The sequence below is a fragment of the Poecile atricapillus genome, chromosome 9 (genome assembly GCF_030490865.1).
Source record: "Poecile atricapillus isolate bPoeAtr1 chromosome 9, bPoeAtr1.hap1, whole genome shotgun sequence".
NCBI classification, from domain to species: Eukaryota; Metazoa; Chordata; class Aves; order Passeriformes; family Paridae; genus Poecile; species Poecile atricapillus.
Window position 1 is genome coordinate 11,582,553 of NC_081257.1, and position 26,677 is coordinate 11,609,229.

The 26,677-nt window shown below is 35.3% G+C and overlaps 1 protein-coding gene across 1 annotated transcript in view; it reads right to left on the reverse strand.

The window, feature by feature from the left end:
- Positions 1-26,677, reverse strand: part of ERC2 (ELKS/RAB6-interacting/CAST family member 2) — a 395,998-nt gene that overhangs the window by 255,752 nt on the left and 113,569 nt on the right. Inside the window, exons 7-9 of the mRNA XM_058844563.1 lie at positions 12,103-12,240; positions 7,406-7,546; positions 6,715-6,855 (exon numbers count right to left, since the gene is read on the reverse strand). Coding sequence (XP_058700546.1) covers positions 6,715-6,855; positions 7,406-7,546; positions 12,103-12,240 — 420 coding nt within the window. The remainder of the gene's footprint in view (positions 1-6,714; positions 6,856-7,405; positions 7,547-12,102; positions 12,241-26,677) is intronic.

The window sequence follows — 26,677 nt, forward strand, 5'->3', positions numbered from 1 at the left end:
TTCTTGTTAAAAAGGAAAAAAAAAAAAAAAAAAAGATAACCAGTATTGCATACCACCAATTTAGCTGATTGCCTGTCCTTTTCAAAGCACTTAGAGAACCTCTTTTGGACTATTGGCAGGAACCAGATTTCTACAAGAGTATTGCCCAAATGAAGAAGTAATAGAAAGTTAGTTAAAAATGGAGAGCAAGAACAAAAAGTAATTTTTACAAGGAGCTCTCTGCAGGTGGTACTTTAACCTGCAATTCCCTTTAAGGGAATCCTCACATTGTAAACAGAGCTGCCAATACTAGAAAAGAGCAAACCACAATCCATCTGACATTGCCAGGACAAAGGCACAGAATTACTTATAAGGCCCCATTTTATTTTATGGCTTCAAAAGATGTGCTTGGATCTGAACTAGGCACGTTTTTGAATTTGTTGTGTACAGATCAGGGGTGATTTGTTGACAGATGGAACTTGACTTTTGAGGTCAAACAGTAGGCCCCAAGGAGTTAAAAGGCAGCTCAGTTGATACTGACCCTGCTGATGCCAGGACAGGGCAGATTTCTTTGGCTTTTTTTAGGCTGTAGACTGAACTGTTGGATCAGTTCTAGACAGAGGATGCATGGTTATCATACGAGTCAAAGTTTCTGCCCATTTCTGCTGTGCTTTCCTTTTCCTGTTTAATTTCTGTCCTCTGTTTACTCCCTAAGTTCTCTTTACCTCAGAAAAGACATTTTCTGTTCCAATAGGTTTTATGGGTAAGAGGGACTGGTCCATGTGTATTTTTCAGCTCTCTTAAATCTGTATCTGCAAGTTATAACCTTTGTGTGTGGTGATTACGTTAATTTCAAACTAACCCACTCACTTCATGATGCCTTTTCTCTCCAATATTATGAGTGTGATGTTGTATGTTATTTTTACAACTGAGTAAAAATAGCATATCACTCTACCATTAGAATTTCACAAATTCTTACATTAATTATATATCTGTTCTGGTCTTTGCTCCATAAGCACTGCAAATCCTTTAGAAGAAAAGTACTATTTCCTTATGTAAACCACAAATGTCCTACAGAAACATCATAACAGTGTGGCACAGACATGCAACATGAATTATTTAGGCTATTAAAGTCTTACAGTACTGTCATGCATGTATTATTCTTCATAACAGAAATGGATGGTTAGATAAGTATTTCATTTTTAAAGCTTCAGACACAAACATACACAGAAATCAAGTGGATACTTAAATATATATAAAAAAAAGAAAAGGAACAGCAGAATTTACATGCAAGATATTACTTTGTAAGATCCTTCAAATTTTATTACTTTCAAGAATAAATGGGAAAAAAAAGATTGCTGTCACATGAACTCTTCTTGTCTCCTTAACACTCAGGAGGTTTTCATTTAACTTTAAGGACTGCTCTAAGTAATTTATAGTGTATTCTGCAAGTAAATTTAAATTTTAATCTGACATTTCTCTGATAGAAGATCTTGGAAAATTTAGTCTTTAATATTCAGAAAAAGGTTCACCTGAACTCCAGACTCAGTACAGCATGGTATTTTCATTACAGCACAAAGGCATGTAATTTCTTATAATCAATTTTGCACAAAATCTCATTGGGTATTTCAAAAAGTTCACCTCTAAAGCATGAAGAAATGTATGTCCAATTGTATTTACAACTTATCCTTATATATATAGGAGAAGAAAGAAGGTGAGCAAGAGAAGTTTGTTTTAAAAGAATCATCTTGTGGGTATAGTACGATTGTTGCCCAGTGCCAAAGGAAAAGGATCTTGCATCCATTGTTTTGCAACTTCCAACAGGCTGTCCTTTTGAAAATTAACCACAAAAAGGCAGAAAAAACAATTAGGAAAAGGACTGACTTTGGAATACTGCACACAAACAGATTAGGAAGTAACAAATGAATTCTGTAGAGCAGTATCGCTAATATTCAGCTAATGACTGGCCAGAATTTATGAAAACCAAGCTGAAAACTAACAGTAAAAAGACTCCAGTCTGAGAAGACACGAACAGGAGCAGTGCAAATGATGTGAATTGAAACACAGCTACCACAAAAATTACCCAAGATGATACAGAAAAAAAGGGGGTTATCATTAAAGGGACAAGCTCTTTCCCCAGCACTGTGCCAGAGGGTAGAGGTGATAACATCAGGTTTTATGCTATTGTGCTTCAATTTATGACTACATTCTAAACACAGGTAACCAATAACTTTAAAAGTAAATACAGCACATTCTGTGAGACTCTCTTTTCCCATACAAAAGTCATGACATATACATTACATAGTTAGAACTACAAAACCTAACCATGATACATTCCAAAGCTGGAATCCCGGTCCATGGACACTCATGGCAAAGCTCCCATTGACTCCAGCGATGGCAATACCTCCTCAAACGTGTCGTATCACATTACTTAAGCTACAAACCCAGTTCTTCTAAACATTCACTATCCCAATTATGTAGTGACTCTGAGCAGGATTACTATGTAAACTAAAGTTTTTAAATTGCTCTTCGAGTTACATCATTTTTCTGTCCTGTGATGCTCACAGCACATTAAATGTTAACAGTCTCAGCCAAAAAGCTGGAAACTCCTCTCTGCAGAGGAAGTTTTTTGCTACTCTTCCTCAAACAGAAAAAGGAGTCAAGTCAAAAGAGATATTGTGCAATTAAAGCAGGCATTGGCAAGAATATTAATGCTGAACAAGCCAAAACAATACTGTGCTTTTGCAAAAACGGCCTTTTGCATTTATCATTTTATATTTTAGTATTTTCTTCACTTAAATACAAAGTTTCCACGTTCCTAATGTATATATGCTAAATGTATACACTCTTCCATGAATAGAACTGATCTATTTTAGTCATATGGACTTTTGAAAATATTGCCAGTCATTTCCTAGATATTACTATTCATCTAATTAACTCAGTCACTGAAGGTAAACTGAATTAAGTTAGGAGTTATATAAGTTTGAAGGATCAAATAAAGTATTGCACAAGGAGGAATTAAAAAGCAAAGCAAAAGGAAAACAAAATTTTGCATGCGTTTTCTCATGGAGAAGTTGAGGACCTAAAGGACGTTTGTTTTCTCAGAAACACAGAATGTACCTATTTAATACATCTCAGATTCTTAAAATGGCCTTCAAGTCCACAAAGTTCATTTATTTGGATATAATGGATAAAGCATAGTGAGCATCAGGAGTGTTCTGCAAAGCTCCACAGAGGAAGAGCACAACACAGTAAAGGAATGGATCCTCATGCTTCCATATGTTACAGCGGGCATTTTAAAAACGAACTTACTGGATTGTACATCTGATTGAACAACTGCTCAGCTTGCTACATTGCAAAGTTGGTAGGGAGTGAAGCACAGACAGGAAAAGAAGGAAAGATCCAGGAAAACAGCATTAGCTCAACAAAACCAGTGCATTTGCACAGAAGAACTTGTCATTAAGAAAAAAAAAAAAAGAAAAAAAAAAGTAGAAATTTAAGTTTCTAAACATTCCTTGGTGAAAGTGAGAGGCACTGGGGAAACATAAATGTTGACTTTGGTTCCTAAAAAAGAATAGCTGGAGTAAGAAATTTAAGGTTTGTGTTACTTTCCCTTTCTCAAGTTAAATAACCCATGAAATAAAGAGAGGTGTCCACTTTTGATGATACATTAAGTGCTGGTCTCAAGCAATGAATCACGAGAAGTGCTTTTGGCTGAGGCTGCAATTTATCACCAAAGCTTCAAAGACAGCAATAATAAAAGATTAATTAAATAGTATCATTAAATTTATTACTTTCCTTTTGTTTAATACAATACTGAATTTTCTATGCAGAATGACTTTCAAACAGTACAGCTTGGCAAATAGTGCTTTAGCAACTGCAAATATGTCAGTAAGCAAGTACATTTAAGATCATGAAAATCAACAAAAGGAGGAAATTCGAGAGTGGATAATAAAGATTATATATACACACATATATATAAAACACTTTGCTACCTATTAGGGAATTCCTTCTGTTCTTTCACAAGTAGCAATACAACTTAAGTCAACAAAAATATGTCAAATTTTGGGGCAAAAAACCTTCTCTGGTATTTAGAACTTTTTCTTTTAAAATTTTTTATGAATTTCAAACCATAATATTGGTCACAAAGTGTTCAATAAGCATGTCTATAATTTAAAACATTACTTTTAACACCAAAATATAGCACAGTCACTTGAATAATTACTTTGTACAAATACCCTCTTCATTATTTTTGAAATATGCCTAATTTGTAAAATCATGGGTTTAGAATCAGAAAAAAAAATGCAAAAAATCCAGTTATGCAGCACTGGAAAATATTAGGATCTAATCAGATCCAATAAAATCCATCTTTATTATCAATAAATTTATCTTATTTTCTCCATAAAACAGAAATCAGGGAAAGATGGGGAGGAGAAACTCTAGAAGCTGTTGTGGTGTTTTTTATTTACAGTTTTATTTTGGACTTGCCCCTTGTGCACATTTTCCTTCAGACATCACACTTACCACCATGAGTGCTCATGAAAAACTGACTCCCAGCAAGCACGCACAGAGAGCTATCTTCATATTTCTTAATTTGTTAAACCGTACAAATCAACACTGAACTATGGCCATTTTACAGCAGCATTGCAAAGCACCTCCTCTGTGATATTTTTAGAGAGGAATACTGTGTAAGCTACTTGGAATCTTTTCAAGGGGACAGCCCCTTGGAGTGGGTTATGAGACAGAAATGTGAACGGTGCCAGAGCCCTGCGCTCCTGCAGCGGCTGATGCTCACACGTGAGCACACTCATGGGACACGTGGGTTCATTTTTGACCCTGGGGCTGTCCCCTCCTCCTCTGACCCAGACATGTGCAAGAGTGACCCAGCTTTCTGTTTCACTCACAGTCCTGAGGAGTGAGAACACGGTGCAGGTATTTTTCTGGGGACCAATTACTTTTAACGCGGGGTATTTACAGGTTTGAACATAAAGTATTTCATTAAAGAAAATGTGAATTGAAAATGACTGTTTGGAGTCTACTGTCATTAACAGTCACTGTTTCTGTTCAATTAAGCATGGCCAGAAAGAAGGTTGTAACTACATTTTATTGTGGAAATACCTGGTCTCCTACAAATGGTGGGTGAATTTCCATTGGGGCTTTTTGCTGTATTTATGATATAATGAAACTATTATGTTTTCAACTTTCATTCAATAATTGTTTGTATTTATACACAAGAAACATGCTCCCTTTTTATACAAAAGACATCCCAGACACTTTCTGACTTTTATAAGTGCTTGTTTTTCCATGACTCTATGATGTGTTTATATGTACAGTCATAAACGATTGACTTAGGATTTCAAGTCTTTCAAGAGGATTTTCAGGAGGGTTTTTTAAGTGATCTGTGCTTCCAGTGCTCTTTTAACTATATTTATTTAATGAAGAAAAAAAGATATTTCAGATTGTAATGAAGTATCTGTAGTAGTGGAGTGCAAAGTAAACAAATATATATTCTAACAAACTAAAGCAAACTAAATGACTTCCAGAGAAACCTTTCCTTTGGAGATTTTAATTCTGCCATCAATACCATTTTTAAGCTACTGGACATTTAAACTATTTGTGTTTCCATTTGTACATGTTTATTGAAAAAAGCTTCCCTTCCTTTGAACTAAAGATCAAATGCAGGCACCTAATTGCACATATTCATTCTGAACTAAGAAAGAATGCAAGCATAAGGTTTACACGCTGGTATCCTTCATACTTGGCAATACCTTCTTCACAGGTCAGGCTATTGAAACAACGCTTAATCACTGAGCAGGATACTACTCAACCTGGGTAAAAAGAGTGTCAGAATATTATGCTAACAGTGATAACACTCACAGAACAAATATTATTCACCAGAAAACAAAAAACTATATCAATATGTAAAAAAAAAAATAATGCTTGATGTACATTTAGTCATGAATTGCAGAAGGCAAACGTAATGCCTGACCCCATCAAATACAGAATGAGAACAATGAGAGCAGACATTACCAAACAACACAGAGAAAGGTCAAAGAAACAATGGTATCAAAACACTTGCAAATCATTTAAGCAAAATCTAGTTTATTGCAGCAATTTAAGTAAAACCATGTAATAAAATACAGGGTTTGTATGTTTTCCTTTAAATGCTTGCTTCCACTTCTTGCTGGATAGAAATACTGAATTGCCTGCTGATATAAACTTTTGATTATTTTGCTTAATTATGACAAACGTGTTCACCAACAAAGCCAAAAATACATCAAAATAAAATCTAGCTAGAGTTTTCATTTTGGAAGCTGATTTTTTTGATTAGGAATTCCAGCATTTCTTGGACTAGCCTTAAATTTTTTTCTTATCCTGCAAACATTTCAGTTTACTTCTAAAAGTGGTGTTAATTCACATACATTTAAATTGCTGGTTTGATAATTTCTTTCTGCCCTTTTCCCTCCAATGTCCTGCTCTCAGTTCATCTATTTGTTGCAGCTTCTCAGAATTCCCTCATAGAGGTACTCAGGACAATTTCTGAGGCTCACTAGTGGCTTTGGTACAAACCTCTAGAGAAAAAGCAGTATTTGATGCAAGCATCAGCAAACAGCATAGGATGGGTAGATTCTAGATTTACTCCAGAGGAGTAAATAAGCTCATCATTTCAAAATGAGGGTATGGGATGCTGATTTTTGTTTTGCTGATTGTTTGTTTGTTTGAAGATGAACTTACCTTTTTCAACTGTGCTTCCAACTTACTACACTCTTCCTTCTTTTGTTCTATGGCTATTTCTAAAGACTTAAGTTTGGAGTCTCTTTTCAGCCCTGCTGATGCCAATGAAGATGCATGTTCTTTGAGATCGATTAAACTAGACTGGAAAATGACCAAGAGTAAAAAGTTAATTCCTAGTCACCAGGACACTAACTCATTGCCAACTTAGCAATCACTTGGATCCTGTTCCCCCTCCCCCAAAACAGAGTTGACTCAAAGATAAGCATTGATAGCAAAAGACACCATTTTGTGCATACAGCTGAACCACAGCAGCTGGCATGCAGTGAAACACAGAAACATTCATCATACAGACAAGCTCGAGTCATATTCTGGAGGTACAAACACACTGAAAACTATTTCTCTAACTGACAAAAGAAAACAGGAGCAGTAATGGAATATTTGAGCCTAGTGGAAGCTTAGGTAAAGAACAAAGTAGAGATTATGAGGCACAACTATGTAAAAACTGAAGCAATATTTTATGTACAAATGAGGACTGTGAAGAATGCTTAAGAAAACAGCAGTTCTGAAGCTGAACACTGAAGTGGCAGAATTTCAGTACTTGACACGATTCAAGAGTAATCCTAATGCACTTTCTTTCATCATAATGACATAGATAGAAAAGCAGAGTTTTTCTTAGAAAGAAAAGACTGACCTCTTTTTCTGTCAGTTCAGCTTGTAAAGCATTAACTTTCTCCTTCAGGTCCTTGTTTTCTTTTTTATAAGATTCAATTTCTTCAAGTCTTTCTCTGTCATCTCGATCCCTTTGCTCCTTCAGACGCTCTATTATTCTTTCCTAACAAGGGAAAGAATTGCATAACAGAAAGGTTCAGAATCATTTTAAGAAAATACATAATTAAATTTGTTTGCATTATGTAGCACATATTAAAAAAAACCTTCAGAAGCAGAGGATAATTAAGTTAATGGTATTAAAGTCAATGCAAGATTTCAAAATCATAAGATCAAGTTTTAAATACTTGATAAAAGTATGTTACAGGAACTTCATTAAAGAGCTATACAGATATGACTAGGTTTAGTTTTGTGATAGATGTAGGAAGATATTCCCTTCAATAATGCATTTCCTGTATTCACAAGTGATTGAAATCTTGAATAAAAGTTCAAAACAAGCCATGGACAGTTTCCTCAGAGGCCATGACCAGTTTACTCCACTTCAATTTTGTTATTACCCTACAATGCTTGCAATAAGATGCCAAGATTTCAGATCTAATCAGAAATCAGCCACTTGATAACTATCAGTAACTTGGAGTTTACAGGTATTATATTTTGAGATGTCAAAAAACCAGATGTCCCAGACACAGAGAAAGTACCCTGATACAAATTCTAAAATGCAAAGGAAGCTTTATTTCTGTCTAATTAATAGTAACCCTACAGACATCTAAACTCAACCATGTTTTTGCATATTTTGATGATTTCCAATAACTATTTCAAGCTTTGCTGAATTGATTGGGTGATTAATTCGAAGGGTGAAACAGACACAGTAGTATGGTTTTGTTAAGCTCTGATTATGTTCTACAAAATCACATTTCATCAATAGTTGAAGGATGCAAATGCTAAGCAGAGAGAAATACTTAGAGTACAATGAAATAAGCACTAGAATTGCATTTCAGTTGGAAGCAGGTCTTTAAGCAGAGTATCAGAGCACTACTGGTATCATTTGGGTGGTGGCAGTCAGGGGGGGCAGTAGAAGCAGCATCATTTGGGTCCTGCACCTGGGTCAGGGCAATCCCAGGCTCAGCAGAAAGCAAAGCAGCCCAGAGGAGGAGGAACTTGGCTGTGCACAGTGACAGAAAGTGGAACATCACTCAGCCATGAAAACCACCAAGCAGTGTGGCCAGCAGGTCAGGGGAGGTGACTGCAGCTCTGTCCTGCCCTGCTCACCCCCACCTGGGGAAGATCTGCTTCCAGCTCTGGGGCCCCAACACAAGGACACAGATGAGCTGGAGAGGGTCCTGAGGAGGGCCAGGAAGGTCTAAGGGCTGCAGCAACCTGGTCTAATGGAAAGTGTCCCTGCCCACAGCAAGGGGGTTTGAACTAGGTGATGATCTTTAACATCCTCCCAGCCTAAACTTGTGACACTAAATAACTTCAGGTTTATTCCTAATAACAAACAATATAAATTCTTAATACTTTGAATATAAATATTAAGAGGCCAGCCTCCATAAATTACAATAGCTTAATAATCATGAACATTCAGATTCCACCTGGTTATATTCAGAATTAGTTTTATACCAATTCCTTCTTGAGGATTTATTTACCAAAATTATTTTTTCATCTATAACAAATTAAATGTAACACTATTTCATCTTTTTAATGAACAGTGTTTTTTTTTTTTTCTCAGTCAATCACAAAAGAAGACTAATTTATCTGTCAGCTGCATAAGGCTAAATGTCAAAAACGTGTTAAAAGGCCCTAATATACCATGTTTTACTTGATTAACAGCTAACTTGCAGAAATCCCAACAATGTGTTCTTGTTTCAGTCTTATTTGCATTGGCCAGCTTTCCTTGTGCACTAATCTGGGACCTCACAGGTCTAATCTATTTGCACTTTATCACAGAAGCAGGAACTGAATTGCCCCAGCATATAGCTCCATTATCAGACATACTCCATTGCTTATCTGCTGTATGCTGCTACAGTAGGACCAACTTTATAAATATCAGCTTCATGAAAGCAACCTCTTGAGCTGCTTTGGGCCAGTCCAAGAGCTGAGATATTCTTTGAAAAGTTTCTTGTTATAACATCAAGGCAGCTGATAGCACTTTTGCATAGTCTGATTTTCAAACTTCTTTTTTCTTTTTTAAATGCAATGTAATCCTTGTTGGTGTTGTTGTTGTTACAAGTTTTCAGTGCTTAGGAGAGACTCTAAAACTAGGGATAAATAGTTGAATGGATATGTTTTGCAGCTCAATTGCAAAATTATCTCAAATGCAAATGAAGTTGATTTGTTTCTGATTACTGACAAGAGGAAAAATCACACCAGCAATATCATCAGAAAAATACTAAGATTAAAAGAAGGAAAAATTGGCATTGTTTTATGATGTCTACATTAATTTCTCATCTAGTGTTCCCAAGATACCTAATCACTAAATGAGAAAGAAAATCAAGAAAGAGATATTTGGAAAAATCTATTTTCATAAAGAATAAGGAGACATGTTTTCTAATTAGGAGCCAAAATATTAATCTGTGTATTTTCAAGAAAAATACAGGAAAATATTTGAGTTTTAGACTTAAAAATAGCTTTATAATTCATTAATATATCATCATGTTTTAATTTGTTTTTCTTCCTATAGAAGCTAAGAAAATCAATTCAATCAAATTCCAGTAAATTGTGGTTAGTTAAACTAGTATAGATAAATTTTATTTTAAAAGAGCTTCCCATGATGTCCTTGAAGAATTTTATTCATTATTTTTAAAATGAAATTCTAAAATCTGTTGAATGGACAAAGAATCAATATAACACAAAAAGCAGCCTAATCACAGAATATAAACAAAATATTATATAGTTGAAAAGTAGGTCTGGTACAATTTCTAGAAAGAAAAACAAAGCACGCAAACAATGCATTTCCATGGAAATGGAAATCAGGTATTCTTAAATGGAAGCATCATCCTTTCCTGACAGCATTGCATATTGAATTGCTAAAAGTACTTATTTGATGCACTTGTTTAGCAAAAACTCACTAAGGGTTCCTGTTTTGTTCCATTTGGACAAACCTCTATTCCACATTTCTACCAGTATTCCCAGTGGGAACATTTAATAACTACTGATGAAATCTGTAGGTCTTAAGAATGCAGAGGGGAATAGGGATAAGAAAGTTACTGAGAGCTGTTAGGAGGAACTGGGAAGCTGGACACAGAAAGGAATGAGGCACATGTGTAAACATACACTGTCAAACTATTTAGCTGCCAGAAGACAGAAGAAAGCCAGGCGTAATTGTCCATTTGGAATTTCTAGAAGATGGCTACTGGCTTCTTTCAATGTGTAAGTACATCCCAGAAATCACACTTGACTTCAAAAAAATCTGCCCTTCCAAGTGTGGCCTTTCCCTGTTCAACAAACAATCAGAATCATACACAGAGATGCCTTTACCTTGGAAATTTTCTCCTCATTGCATCTCATGCTCTCAGATCAAGCAGCCCATTTTTCAAAAGCTAATCTGAATCCTAACTCTGCAGTGTTGCTTGTCTCCTACTCCAATGCAAGTCTCCATTGTGGCAGTCCCTCTGCTTCCAAAAGGACTGTTTTAAAAACCCTTCAGCTGCCTCTATGGCCATTTTGGGAAAGTGAATAATCCAGAAAAGACCGTTTACAAGGAACAAAAACAGATTAAAAAGTATTTTCTGTCATTTTTTATTAATATGTTGTGAAATTGATGAACACTGTATCCAGATTAGCAGTGAAAGATTAGAGAAATATGTAATTTTACTGTATAAGTAAATGCTTATCCACATGAATCAATAATAATGACAACTTTTTTCACTGTTGTTGACCAAGCAAATGCTAGGAAAGCAATTAAACACAGAAGAAATAAAAAACATCTGATATTAACATTTTATGTGTCAGTGCCAACACCACAGCAGCATTTTCAAGTCATGTACAGTCATAAATACCTTCATAGGACTACACACTGCAGAATGGCACATATAACTTTAATTAGTCACACTCACCTGTTCACATTTAAGTAGTATATATTAAGATCTGTGAGCTGCCAAATGTGGATATTTGTACTAATTTTTTGGGCATATAAATTCACTTGCATTACCTCGTATTCAAAGTCAACTGAAAGAAGAAACCTGACCTCACTGAAACTGGTAGGAATGTTGCCTCCAATTTAAACAGTCTAGATTTATCCCTTCTCCTAGGTATTTTCAAATTAAAGGCATAGAGTTTGTAAAGGGAAAAAAAAAAAAAAAGAATTTTTTTTTTTTATGAAATAGTTTCCTTTAAAAATGAAACGTAGGAAGCCAATAACGCTCATAGCAATTTCCAAATGCCAAAAATGTCCAAAACTCTACCTTCTTTATGTCAGGTGTCTGACACCTTTCAGTTCTTTCAGGGAATAACCACTCACCTTCTGGATTTAGGCAGAATGTTGCCATGTCCTGGGCCATTTTCTCCATGAGCATTCAAAGCACATCACTCCTTCCCCTGCAAGTCCTGTGTCAGTTCACCCCCGGCAGTCACACCCTGCTCATCCTAGCAGAACAGGGCCACTGCTTCCCTGAAAAGGCCCATAGCCTTTGGGAGAGCTGTCAGGCTGACTTAGAAGGACATTTTCTGCACACACTTCACCCCCAAGAGCAGCACATAAAGCTTTTCATGAGAAAACGTTACCTTTTCTGATAGAGCTTCCTCTAAGGTTGCTAGTGCTGTGTCTGTATTACTGGAATCCGTCTGCAGCGACTTCACTCTGTCTTTCAGATTAGTTAACTGTTTGTCTTTGTCCCTAAGTTGCTCCTGTAGATTTTCAATCTGTAAATAAAAACATCACAATAGTCATCAACCTTGTCATAACATTCCAAGAGGGTCTTGGGTGCTGAGTGCATACACATCACACATATGGTACACGTGCCCCAGTATACTGCCAGGTTTGGAGCTGCTGTATCATCAACAGTTTTATACTTCATTCTTTTCTGTTTTGTTTTCTTTTGCTGAAGAAGTATAATTTTCTAATAGAATATAGGAAAAAAATCTCAGTGTAGTCAGGTATTTTATTATTTAAATATTTTCTGATATTAATCACTCTAGTTTAAGGTACTGCATTATCTCAGTAATTCAAAGTATGTCTGGAATTAACCCTTATTCTAGTTCAATGAGAAGGACAAAGAAAGGGTGAGGCAAAGCAAGTTAAGTGAGCCTTAAAATGAGGAAGAATATTATAACCTGCCTATCTAAAAATCTCTTCTTCCATGATGCCCTGCTGTAAAGAAAACTCAGCTGGGCAGAGATCAGGATGTTTATTCTTAAACAGGCCAAACCCACAAACAGCCAAACAAAAAAAATTCTCATGGGACAGCACTTCCGTTCACCTTCTTCACCTCTAGGAACATTTAAAGTATGTCACTCTATTTTGGATGTTTTAACTTCTTTAAATAAATCTGGTTACTCATCTAGAAACTATGTGACCATATTGCTAAAGTACCTATAAGCACACTGTCATGATTTATAAAGCTTAAATCAAGAAGAGTTAAATCACAAAGGTTCTGCACCAAAAGTTGACCACAGAGCAATGTGGATTTCGGAAGCAAATGTGAATAAAAGCACTCAGCTGCTGATTGTCATGGCAATCCCCTTCTGTGGTGTAAGGCAGAACATGGCCTCTGGGCAGAATGCAGGGGATGTGTGCTACGTCAGATGTGCAAAACTTCATTAATTGTCTGTCGGAAGAACTCCCCTCCCTCCATCCTGGGCTTTCAGTGCCACTCATTATTATGCACAAACTGGCACAAACCCAAGATTTGTTACTTAAGACTTTGTATAAATAAATAGTTACAAGAAAATTAACTGGTCTGTTATTTTAGTATGCCACTTTGGATAATATAAAAAAATATGCCAAAATCCATGAAGTATCATTTGTTCAAAACTGGTTTTAAATACATTGTCAACATTAGACAAATTATTACTGTCAACAGATTTGTTGAATTTTTACTTTCATCAGAGATTTTTCACTTTGGATCACACTCTCTTGCTACTGAAATGAATTCAGTTTGCCTGTTCATTTTATAATGCAATTATTTTGTTTTTCACATAGTCAATATCTTTCCATTTAAATGAATTCATATTTTAACAGAAGCGGGAACTTTTACAGTTACTTTAAAGATTTCTTTACAAACCTGAAGTTGAGTTCAATGCATGTGCAACTCTGCAGAAGTCAACAGTTATGTCAATAAAAATTTGATCTCCACATGCTAGAACATACCACCATAATCAAATACACTTTAATTTGGGGCACACCTTGGTAAAAATTCTCCTCCTACTACATTATACAAGTGCAGGAGAAAAAAATCCTGAAGTTTTGACATCATATATATCCACAATTAACAAGTCATAAAATCCACAGTACAGCCGTGTGCACTGTATAAAGTATGTTTTTAAAAAATTAAATCTTAAAAGAATTTAAATATAAAATAAATTTTGAAGGTGAATTTGGATGAGCACAATTCAATTAGAAATTCTTTATAGTATGGCAAATACAAGTCTTGTACCATTTTTTCTTTTCCCCTTTTTTTTTTTACATATACATAGTTTGGTATATCAGATTACTGCTATGAGCCAAAGATTCCACTTGCTGTGTAAACTATAAAATACTAAGGAATATATAGAAAGGTCTTTTTGGGAAGACCTGACATAGAATAGCTTACTCTTGTGAATGACCTCTTGCAATATTTTTCTTCGTGTGTGTATTTTATACAGATACAGAAACATGATACACGTGTTAATGAGTTAAGAACTTTTATTTTATGGCATGTGTATTAGTCACATCTAAAATTACATTAACTGGCATTCAGAGGACTGCACACTGTTTCTTTCTTTACTTCATCCAAGTATTAATGATTCCAACAACTACCTCATGACACCCTGTGGAATACTTAAGCAATTGCACATTTCAGCTTCACCAAAACAAATTCTCAAGTAAAAGGGAAATAAAACAGGAGAGTGAATATTGATTACATGTTCTTTGAAACAAAGTTAAGATCTGGTCCTTTACTATCATCAGCTTGACCTACCAATTCTAGGCACCCTAAATTAAAGTACTTATTTCCTATGCACAGTGCTTATCTGAATTCCACAGCATTTACACGATTTCCTTCCTCTTAAAACTAATTGAAAATATGAGCCAACCCTTAACCAAGAAAACATGTTCTAAAATTATTCAGCATTTACAAAATTCTTTCCTCAGAGGTAAAAGAGAACAAGCAGCAAATTAAAAACATCCCCATTGAATCACAACTGCTTTAAAATAAGTCACTCAATACATACTCATAGATAAAATAAGAGGAAAGGATCTAATTATTCTTCTATTTGTGCTATATAAACCTGAAGGAAATACTTTGATGGGAACAGGACCACACTGGGACATGCAAAAGTAGAATCAGCACCACAGAGTATTTGTTTGTTGGGATGGGCACAGGATTAGCAAAGACCTACTGATGTAGATGAGAGTTTATGACCAGTTAATCACGGAGTTCTCTCAACAAGATTACAGGAGACAAGAAGGTTGAAAGGTCTCACATGCTAAAATCATGGAACACAAGGTACATTTTGTTCTTCCTGAGTTGTTTTAAATCCAGAAGGAACTGCAAACCCTCTGGTAACCTCTGCATTCTCCAACACACATATTTATTTGGGTACAAGCATCCATGTAAGGATACAATTCTGTTATTGAATAATGATTTTTGAGCATGCCTGAATTCAATTTATGGCAGGGACTGTTAAGACCTTCTTAATCCTAAAGTACTTATATTTCTTTTCTGATAGGTAGTTACTGTGAAGTTTTTTCAACATCTATTTCTTACCTCTGTAAACTGCTATGTCCCTGTGCCAGGATGAAAAGAAACTGCTCTATTCCTTCTGTATTTCAGAAAGTATTTTCCCAGGGCTTAACCCAGACTTTATTCCTTCTTTTAAAACAACACCCTTACAGATAAATGTCTTTCCTATGAGGCATCCTGTCAATAAACCTCAAGTGCTAATCTTGTCACCTTTTGGCAACAGTTTTAGGAATGCTTATTAAATACTCAAGGGATTAAATTAAATCTCACCTGCAGACAGGCTTTAAAATTCTCCAGTAACTCAAGTTCTCAAAAGAAAATTCCTTTCATTGTCAAAATTAAGGTACTGAACTATGGAACTAGCAAGAAAATTACATAATCAAAAATAATGTTCCATGCTGTAACAATTTGCCTTCAGAGATATGCATTAAAGTATAAGAGAATTTAAGAATCTGTAAGAGAGAAATAACCTAAGACTTCTTGGGCCTAGCTAATGAAACCATTAAGCTTTATATTTAAACTTAGCTGAAAAGATTTCCCTCTCTGCTCTGTATTTGAATTTTAAATAACTCAGATGCTAAGTATTTTGTAACAGTGGGTTTTTTTACTCCAAAAGTTCATTTTGCTCTATTCTAAATTTCTGTAGGCAGAAGTCTTCGAGATTTGTTTCATACTGAAGTGCAGACCATGTCAATTCCAGTGAAGTAGGTCAATAGCATAAGTTTATTTTTATATAAATTTAAAATTGAAGCCTAGGTGAGTAAACAGAACTTTTGTATGTATCATTTGCATAACTTACAAAAAAAAAAAAAAGTCTTTGTATTTTAAGAAAGTAAATAGTACTAAACAATTTTCCAAGTACTATTACAGTCTACTTGAAACAAGTTCATTACAAGGAAATGTGATTTAATAAGCAGCATTCATCCAACATGAGCATTATCTATGACAACTTTAAAACTCAGTATTCCTTTTCAGACTTTAGCTTCTGCCTTATAGACATAGATAACAGAAGACAAAAGTAATGTAACTATTAATCAAAACAGAAAAAAACAGTTCAAACATAAAACTAAATGGCTACTTGCACATAATTTATTTTTATTAGTAAGACTCATGGTAAATGTTCTGGTTCATATATGGTCCTTTCCATTGACATCTCAGGATGGCCCAGAACATGGAACCAGCTTTGTTAGTGACTCAGCAAAATAGATGTCTACAGACATCCCAACATCTCCTTTTGGTGTGTGTGGACATGTGCATGCTTAATTTGTAATGAAACAGCTGGAAAAAATGAAATTACTTTACCCTATCATGGCTGTAAAAATATTACTACCTGAGTAGTACTAGTAGACTTAATAGAGAGGTATTGTTTGTGGAGAGCACAACTGATTTTTAGCAAGAATTTTTTTACAAAATGGTGTACAGTTACCAAATATTATATCAGCCAAAGTATTTGAAAATCAACAGGCTTTACAGCAGCTATTTGAAGTTTCAGCCTATGGAGTGAAGGGAAATTTTCCTTAGAGTCACAAAACCACCTAAATGCAGTTTTTAGTTTAAGCAGAATTTCCAATAATAAAATGAGCCCATTGAAAGACTCCTGCTCCAACAGTTTGACATTGCAGATTGCCTTTGGACTTGAGACTGCCCCAGAAGTGCTTCCTCAACCAGTGCCAGTAACTTTCACTTTGTTTTTCTTCCTTTTAAGTAGGTAGATGGAGAAGCATTAACTATCACATCCTTTTAGATTCCAAAAATTAAAATACATATTATGCTAAAAAATTGTCCTATAATATAAAACTCCTTCAAATATTATAAAATAGGGGGCTGCTTCTTGCAGCTGATTATGTTCATTAAAGTGCAAGATTTGTACTAATCTTTTGCTTGACTAATGTAACTGGAAAAAAAGCCTGTTAATCTTATAATGACATGATAAAATACTCTTGGATTCCATAAGCAGATCCAATATCCACTAGAGTGCTTGATTATGTCTCAAAAGAATAACACTTCTTCCTGATAGCTGCTTATTGTGCAGTATGTTCTCAATTTAAGCTATTTCCAAAGTGCCTTCCTGTTACTACCTTACAAATTTATATTTTCCAAATTGAAGTAATACAGCAGCATTTTACTTATTTCAGATTACAATAGTGATCATTGTTCAATAGTACTTTCTAACTCTGCATTCTTTTATTATTTTTCCCCATGAGGTTTCCTTCAACACCAGAGGTTCTAGATGGCCCAGAGCATATGGGCAGCTCAGTCCTACTGGATTACTAAATCAGAATCAGAGACAGGAAAGGTCTTTTTAAAGCTGTTCATAAATATTACATAGCCCTTTAGGTTATGTAAAACATCTCCAGCTATGGATATGCTGCGTGCCCAAGGAGAAAGCAGTCTGCAGTTCAGTAGGTTTCCACACAAAGTGATGGATCTGCAGATCAGTCTGGAGACTTTGCCTCAAGCTGCCCTCAGGAGGACACTACAGAGTGGCACAGTGCAGCTGCAAAGTGACTAAAGTCACAAAGGAGCTAAAGGAGCCAGCACTGCTGCAGACATCAGCCCCACATCAACCTGATGACAAGGGGATAGAGCAGAGCCATGAGCTGGTGATCACCCCACTGCCACATTCCCAGCCTAATCTGAGCAGGAAGAAAACAATCCTTCAGAATCTTGCTCTACTTGACAAGCTTAAAAAACAGAAATATACATAAGAACAGAATAGGAAACCACAACAACAAAAAAAAGGTAATCGGAGCATTTTTCCTGGTGTACACTGGCACTGCTTCCCCCCAAAGTTACAGCAATCCAATACAATCCTTTTTCTACTTCCTTAAACTCATATTTTTGCTGTTAGGATCACACAGCTGATCAGATTAATGCTGGAGTTTGAAAACTTATTTTTATGGTTGATCATTATTTTTACATCAATATTATATATATGTAAACCATTATATTCTATATATTCATTTACATTATCAACCACACGATGGTGTCCATTTTATTCAATTCAGAACCACCATCTTCCTTCTTCCTTTATTTGAAGTTGCTGATTTTTACATGCAATTTGTCTCTAAAGAAGCAGCAAGTGCTTTGGGCCAGGAGGATGTTAGTTTACATAGTATTTAAGCAAAAGAAGGCTTCAAATTCCAACTGGTGTTTAATTGAACATTAAAGCTGTAGTAGCAACCTAATATAAAGAAAATACGAGGCAAAAAAAAAGCAAGTATACACAGATGCTGATATGTGGAAATGGGAATTTACACAGAATTAATTGAAGAAAATAGAACAGTCAAAAAGAAGGGAATGGTATAAAATGATGAAGTATGATGAAGCAATTAATGCTGACAGCAGAATCACAGCTGTGGGGTTCTGCCACCTGAGCAGCACTAAGAGTTGCTTTTATAGTGGATCTTACTAAAAATGTCACATTTTCTTACAACAAATCTCTGTCCTAAGGAGTAAGCAATTTAGGAATAAAGGAATATTTTAAGATCTAGAAGACATTCTTGCTATAAACAGTTTAGTCCCATATGTTCACTCTGACTATCCATCCATTTGATAGTCTACTCAACACATCCACCACATTATAGTCGTAAAGCTGCAAATACAAAAAAATTATATTAATGAAGACATGAAATTGATATCAAGCTTCTGAACAGCTGCTACACAGTAATTAAACTTTCCCAGAGTATGGTAAGGAAAGCAAGTCTGTGGTAGAATCCAAAGATCTGCTCACATCATGTGCAAGTATTTCCCACGTCATTATTTCTTATGTATGATTCAATTTGTTAAATGCATCAACTGAGGATTAGAGGGAAAAGAGCACAGTACAGAAGCATAAAGTATTATTACAGCATATTAAAAAATCCAATAGGATTTGAAGTTTACCTAAATAGAAAATTTTGAAGAGAGGAAAAAAATATATATATAAAGAAGGAAAAGAACCTATGAACTCTTCATCAGTAGGGAAAAATGTATGTTATTTACTGGCATATGCAGTAATATTCTCTGGTCAGTACCTGTTATATGTGACTTTAAAAAATTCTCTTTATTCCATGATTGGAAACATCACTCTACTGTCTCATGTACACACAGAAATTGAGAGTATCCTATTGCATCAATAAATAGAAGCAAATGCAACTAAAACTGGAGATCAAAAGTGATAAGTATCTTTTCTTCTTCTTCCAAAACAAGCATGTATGTATGTTTTATTGTGCAGTCACTGAAGGAAATAGTTCATCCATTTTTACTTACTGTAAGATTCCAGATCCTTCCATAATACAGGATCCAAAGGTACAGGTACAGGAAGGATTCAGAGGAATCAAGAAGCATTAAGAAAGAAGAGGTGTGCGCTGAGTTTTCATACAGACAGCAGAAGAAAACTCCCCCGGGGCTGCTTAGGGAAGAGCTCTGCCCTCAAGCCAGCTGATACTTTTACAGGGCTATAAAAGCAGGTCAGTGGGCAAACGAGCCAAGAGAGGAGAAGGCTGTCACACAGAAAGGAGCTCCTGGACTGAACGCTTGGCTTCTGTTGCCAGACTCCAGCTGAGAAAGAGCTGGAACTTAATGCTAAAATTAACCTTCACCAGGAAGCTAGCCAAAAGAAGCCTGGGCTGATAATATCCACTTGTGTATCTGGAAATACTCAGTCTCTGTCTCCTTCTCCTCAGGGGCCAATAAATTCTCTGAACAAAACAGCCTGACTCTTGGACTCTCCTAAGCGGGACTCACAATCTTGTGAGACGTGCATTGAAAAGCTTTTGCTCTCATTATATGTATTTACTGTGCTGTAATTCAGAATGCAATAGGCATTTTCCAGATAGTAAATACAGGAATACAAAATAGACTAACACATAATTCCATTTATGACAAGAGGAGGCAGACATTCATTCTTAACAAGCTAATGCTTCTTATAGTGCCTGTCTGTATAGATGAGGGCCAGATTTTCAAGCTGGGTTGGTTGGGTACCTACATCTCACAATATTTTGAGTTACAGGCTGATTACTGAAATGTTTTTGAAGTCTAGCCCAATTTGCACATTGAGAGCACATGATCTACTTGTCAAAGTTAACCATGAAAAATCATACCTTTCTGCTCAGTACTACCTTTTTGGTGCTTGAAAACATCTGGTGATATTTTACTCATGCCTAGTTTTGTACTATTTGGTGTACATGCCTATAAAATAGTCTATGTTGGCTTACACAAAAATTTTTTAAAGAGACTTTGCATGAGAAACTATTACACTATGTCATATGCCAGTGAGAGAAGTACATCTAGTTTAATATACCGTAATGTAAATTCACATGGAGGGAAAAAAAAACCCACTGCTTTGGCATTTTAATGCTTTTAATACAGATCATTGAAGTTGAATGTGATTTTTAGTGTGTATCTTGTCATTCCTACTATGTCTGTATTAGTTGGGAAGACTTGGGGGCCTCTGTCCAGATTGAAAAGTAACAGCACATCTCATAAAAAAGTTAACAGATGGTGAGAAGAGAGGCGGCTGACAAGTTGTACAGACAAGTGTTGGGCAGCAGGGAACACTGAAAAGGGAAGCTACAAAAGAAAAAGAGTAAGAATAGGCACCTCAAGAGGCTGCAAAAAGGGAGTAGGAGCCAGTTCGACAGTAGCTTGGGAAGTTTTCCAGAGCAATGAACACAGAAAGCAAAAGGCTGGACAAGAACAGGGAGTAACAAAAGGTGTTTGGTGTGTGCTGTGCTTCAAAATACAGAAATACATAAAGGCAAATATATGCATAGAAAAGGAAAAACAACATAAGCTGTGAAATAAATGTCCATTCTGTTCTGAAAGCAGATTTAGTTTGGATAGGCAAAGTATTACAAAAAAAGCACTAAAAGGCATATTACCTTACTTTTAATTTCAATTATTTCACCTTAATAACTATACTTCTTTTAATAACATGTTATAAAGAGCAATATAGTCATTTTATATCCTTCGGAAAACTATTAAGATAGGAAAACAGAGAGACATCCTGAAAAAAAAGATTTCCATTACAGAAAAGAGCCATAACCTTGAGTTCTGAATAAAAGACAGAAACCTTACAAACTGCTTCATTTCAAAGTGAAAAGTTTGAGCAGGTTGTGATGTGGAAAAGCTCGAAGCCTGACTTCATCCCTAGAGAAAAAGCAATGTTTTCATTCACTGTAAGAATCTCCTTCAAATCCTGCTTGTGGGCAGTGGAACATACTATAATACCCTAAGATCCTTTCCAGGACTGCCTATGTTAGCCAGCAATGAAAAACCTATGATAATTGAATTTCCTTTCGCATTTGAAGGCTATCCAATCACTTAATAGATGACCTTGTCAATCTGATTTCATGCTACTCATATTCTAAGATTTACACTGTCCAAAATAATTTATTCTCATTTGTGATATTTATACCTTCAGAATGTTAAAATAAAAAACTAAGCTCTCCTGACTTTAGACAGATACTCAAACCCAACAGGTTTCTAACCATTCTTCTTGTCTGACACTTTCACATTTCCATCCTTCTTCTGACCACGAGATGTCTGAAACCACACATGGTTTTTCAGGTGGGATGACACAAAAATCATTTAGAGAGCAGTTATCATCTTCTGCTCCACTACCCATTATTTCTGCAGACAGAATATTGGCAATTTTCACTACCACATCCCTTTTGAAATACTTTTCAAAACTGTATTAATCACTGCCTTCAGCCTCCTGGCATTAACACTCCAAATTTCTTTTTGGGCTAGTCATCATCTGCTTTTCTTCATCTACATTCAAAGGTGGTTGAGGTATTTTTCCCTAATTGAAACACTGAAGAATATTTTCTAAATGAAAATTCCTAATAAAGTGATATCTGAGATAAAAGTCTGCCTTCTCACTCCAAATCCCACTCAACTGCAGTTTTTATTCTTTTTGAACACTCTTTAATCAACTTCAATAGTTTTTTTAATACCTAAAATATTTTTTCACTTGTATTTTGCTCTCTTGTATTTTTTTCATATTCAATCCAGAATTATGATTTATAATAAAATATTTCAAATCTATAAAGTCATTGCTCCACTAAAATACCATATACTAATGTAAGCAATCCAGTTAAGGAATTGACACCAATTTTAAGCTGTATCATAATTTGCAGTATCCCAGTTTTTCTTGCCTATTTTTCATATTTTAGCTTATGCACATGTGCACTATAATACTTTCAAAATATCTGTTTTATTTTTACTAACACCACTATATATTTCTATTGATGGCTTAAGGTTACTCTTTAAATCACCAGTCTGGGTGAAAGAAAAGAATACCTTTATTTCCTTTCCTGGAAAGTTTAAAGAGATATTTAACATGCTTTGTAAGGTTTGAATTTGAAACTCAATACATTTCCCATTTGAACAACTCCTGTAATTTTGATTCCAATGCAAAGCTATAAAAGATACAAGAGTCTAGACAAAAGCAAAATAAATGCATATTCAAATATCATCACACTGTTCCAAAGGACAGTGTAACTCAGATCATACACAATTCTAAAAATAGCAAATGCTTAATTGCAACATGCCACGAATTTTTTCAGAAGACCTGGCTATAAATTAAATTATAACCATAATTTTATATCTCCTTATATGAGCAGTTTCACAACATCCCTTAAACACAGAACTGTGTGACAATATTAAACATATTGGGTTCAGAGACTTCAAAAGTATAGACAGATAATTCCCTCAACAGATAATGTTGATAATGCTCTATTTGATTGTTTCAGAACACAGAGAAATCCCAGTATACTTTCATTAACTGAGAAACTTTCAGATAAATGAACTGCTCCTAATTTGAAACAATAAATTAATTGCATAGAACTTGTAAATCACAGACATTTCACACCTGAAGGGAAAAAACATTGCAAGTATGGTGCTTTAGAACTGCTCAATCCTATTTAGTCCTTAATTCCATACCTCTTTCCATACTCCTACAAATTTTCTTGAGATCTCTCATATTCTCTTTTTTTTCAGTTTTCTTATAAAATATTCTACTTAACAATATAATACATCATCAACAGAGGAAAATATTGAACTTCACACTAATTCTTAATTCTCAAATTAAGGCATAAAGAGGCAGAAAGTTTAAAAAGGGAGGAGGGATGCCCTAAAAATTGAAATTAATTTTAAATGAAAATAATTTTTAAAAATTAGTATTAGCAAAAAATTTTACATTAAAAGTACAAATAACAGCCCCATCCCCTCACTACTACAAAAAATGGATATAGGAATTCAATAAAGCTATGTTGATTGCTACTTTAAGAACACCCTGGCCTTAGAAATTCCATTTAAAATGTTGTAATGGAGAATCCAGTTTCACATGGTATCATTTTATATGAGTTTCCTGAAGTACTAGTGGTAAAAAGTAGGAAAAAACCCCAGAGCAGCAAAGCTGAAATGGTTAGGTAGTAATTAATCAGAAATAATAATATTCTTCCAATTGGAAAGTTTCCTTTCAGCTCCTTGGTTACAGAAACCATTTATATTCATATATAAGGGACAGTGGAATACATTTACATGAAAGAAAAGCTTTTGCAGAAGGATAACAGATCCCTGCCCCCTTATTTAGAGATGTCTTTTCTAAATCATTCTAAATTAACAAATGGCCAATGTACATAGGTTTAGACCCATTAAGAGTTGAAGTATTCAAAATGTTCATCAGAGAACTCAGATTCCTGTTGCTATGAGATGTAATTTAATATTTTCACTATAGCTGCACCAAAGACAATGCACATATTGAGTTTCACCATTAGTTACTGCAGGCCAGACAGAGTCTTTCTACATATAAACTATCAAAGCACCACTAAACTTAAACTGAAATGTTAAACGCAGCAACTTGGATGTCTTTAATCAACATCTGCTGAACAGTTTAGTTTCTCTATGGCAGCAAAGGTAAGACAGCAATGCTTCTATGAAAATGTCTGAATAGGAAGTAATCTGTAATCTGATATAGTTTTGTGTTTAAGATAGTTTGGTTTTGGTATGAAAATTGTCCTTTAAAAAAAGAAAAAAAAAGACTGACTTTCCTTTACCTTTTCCTTTACCTCAAAACCAGCAGGTTGATATGAGGTATGTGAAACTTAGCCTCCCTCTAATACCATCAACTACACAAAAATAAAGGAAAATTTTTATAAAGTACACCTATGACAGAAATACTTTTCTCCCTGAATCAGTTTTCACCAGGACACTGATGCCTACAATTTGTTAATCAATTTATGGATGAAGCTACAATAGTCTGACAAGAGCCATTGCCAGTGTCTCCCATTCAGATGGAGATACCACTGGCAGTTTGGATGGAATCATGACAAGTTCAATGCTACACAGCAGTCAGAGACAGAAAAGGGCTGCCTGTCCATAGGTGCAACTTCTTCCCCCTCCCCAAAGGAAGAGATTTATAAGGACTCATGGAAAGAGTTGCAATCCAGAAATTTCAAGTCAGAGGATAAATTATATTGCATTTCATAAATTGAAGTACATAGAAATCAGTAACAGTTAATGTGTGCAAACAGTGAGAACTGAGGAACACAAAATGTCATGCAAGAAATTATTGTAATTCTAACACAACAAGAGAAGCTCCCAGGGACAGTTTACAGGGGTGACCTCTTTTGCAACTCAATTAGCTAACTCCTGTTTTCCTGTTTTCTATTACTGTATTCTAATTTGTACTTTGAAGTTCTTCCCATTTAATCAGCTGTTTAGTACCCTCCTAACATTCAAAGAATCTCAAAAGTCATGGATTTTTATTAAATAAACATTCAAATCAAACTATTTATGGTTCCCATGGCAGCCACAACAAAATATCAGACTTAACCATGAATGAAGATTTTGGGACAGGACACAGCAGGTACTTCACTCCAATTTAAATTATGCTTTAACACCCTCCCAATCCTGTCTGTTAACAAGTTGAAGACAAAGACTTGACAGATTCCTGTGGACCTTTAGCAGCTTCTCTCTCAAGATCAGCAGAAGGTTCTACAGAGAGCAGCGTGCAGAGCTTCCCACGGTGTACAGTCACTTTGGCATGGGGTTAAGCACAGAGCAATAAAGGACTATGTGCCTTTCTGGGGACATTCTTGCAGATTTCTGCTGTCAAATTAAGGCATCTCTTAGGCAATAAATATAGCAGGTCTGATTTTTCTCCCTGTTAAGTAAGGGGGGGTGCTGGCATAATTACCTTTAGCAAATTTACTGCAGATTTATTCTTGAGTGAATGGTAAATAAGCCAAATATTTCTTTCATACATGAAAGATTACACAATGTTATGCCATTTTTCTTTTTTACTTTCCAAGAATTGCTTTACTCCCTTCTCTTTGTTTCACTTTGATCTTAGCACTGTGCCTGGCTGGGCGTTAAAAATTAAAGTCAGGTGTGTTAGAAGGAAGTGAATTAGATTCAGATTCCATTCTAAAGTTGGACTTATTCTACTCATATTCAAACATACCACTGCTGATTCTCCCACCAAGAAATACATACTACTTGGCAACAAGAAAATTATCAAAGCAATCTGACCAAATTGGCACCACTAGCTCTGGCCACATCTGGTAACAATAATACAAAGGGAGAAGTATGAAGATAACAATTCTCATTTATTGTTACCATTAAACTTATCTGCATGCATACTCCTGAGTCTTTGAACTTCATGATTTCATAAAGCCAATAACAGCTTCACTCAAAGGTGAAGGGTGATGCTTTTCCAAATGTGATTAAATACCCAATTTATTGAGGTATTAAGAGTCTCCAGTCCCAGAGTGCTCAGTTAGGGGGACAGCAGTGGAATACCACCAGGGAAGCACAACTGCCAGCATCAAGGAGCTCTAGCAATGTATAAATTAGGGTGGTTGAGTCTATGCCAACAGAAGAGTAGAGTTTTAATGTACTAGAAAAATTGCTAAAACCCAACTGCTAACGCATAACCCTACTTTTTATAGTTAGTAGGAAATGTTTCTTTTTCATTTCCAGATATAACAAACTTGGATATACATTAGGTAAAGCTGCAGATCAAGCGTAACTGCCTATCCTAGCAAGTAGGTGAACAAGGGCAGTGGGATCTATTTATTTCAGGATTAGGATGGTTTATCCTGATTAATAAGTTATTCAGTCGCTATATTGCTGAATATTTTGCACATCAGACTATAAAAATTTATCTCTCATACATAAAATATATGATTTCTACATCACTTAAGATTTAAAACTGTCTTCTCATGGGCGTTACTGCACATAATTAACAAGCTGATTCATTTCTTTTCCTAAGGAGCATTTAATAAAATTATGATTTGAGATCTGCTTATCCCTGTGAATCCCTCTCATCAATGCCTGTGTCAGTCACTGAAGGTGAGAAGCCACTCAACTTCCTTCCTCCCTGCCATAAATTACCGACCTGGAGCATGAACCCTGAAAGGGTTTCC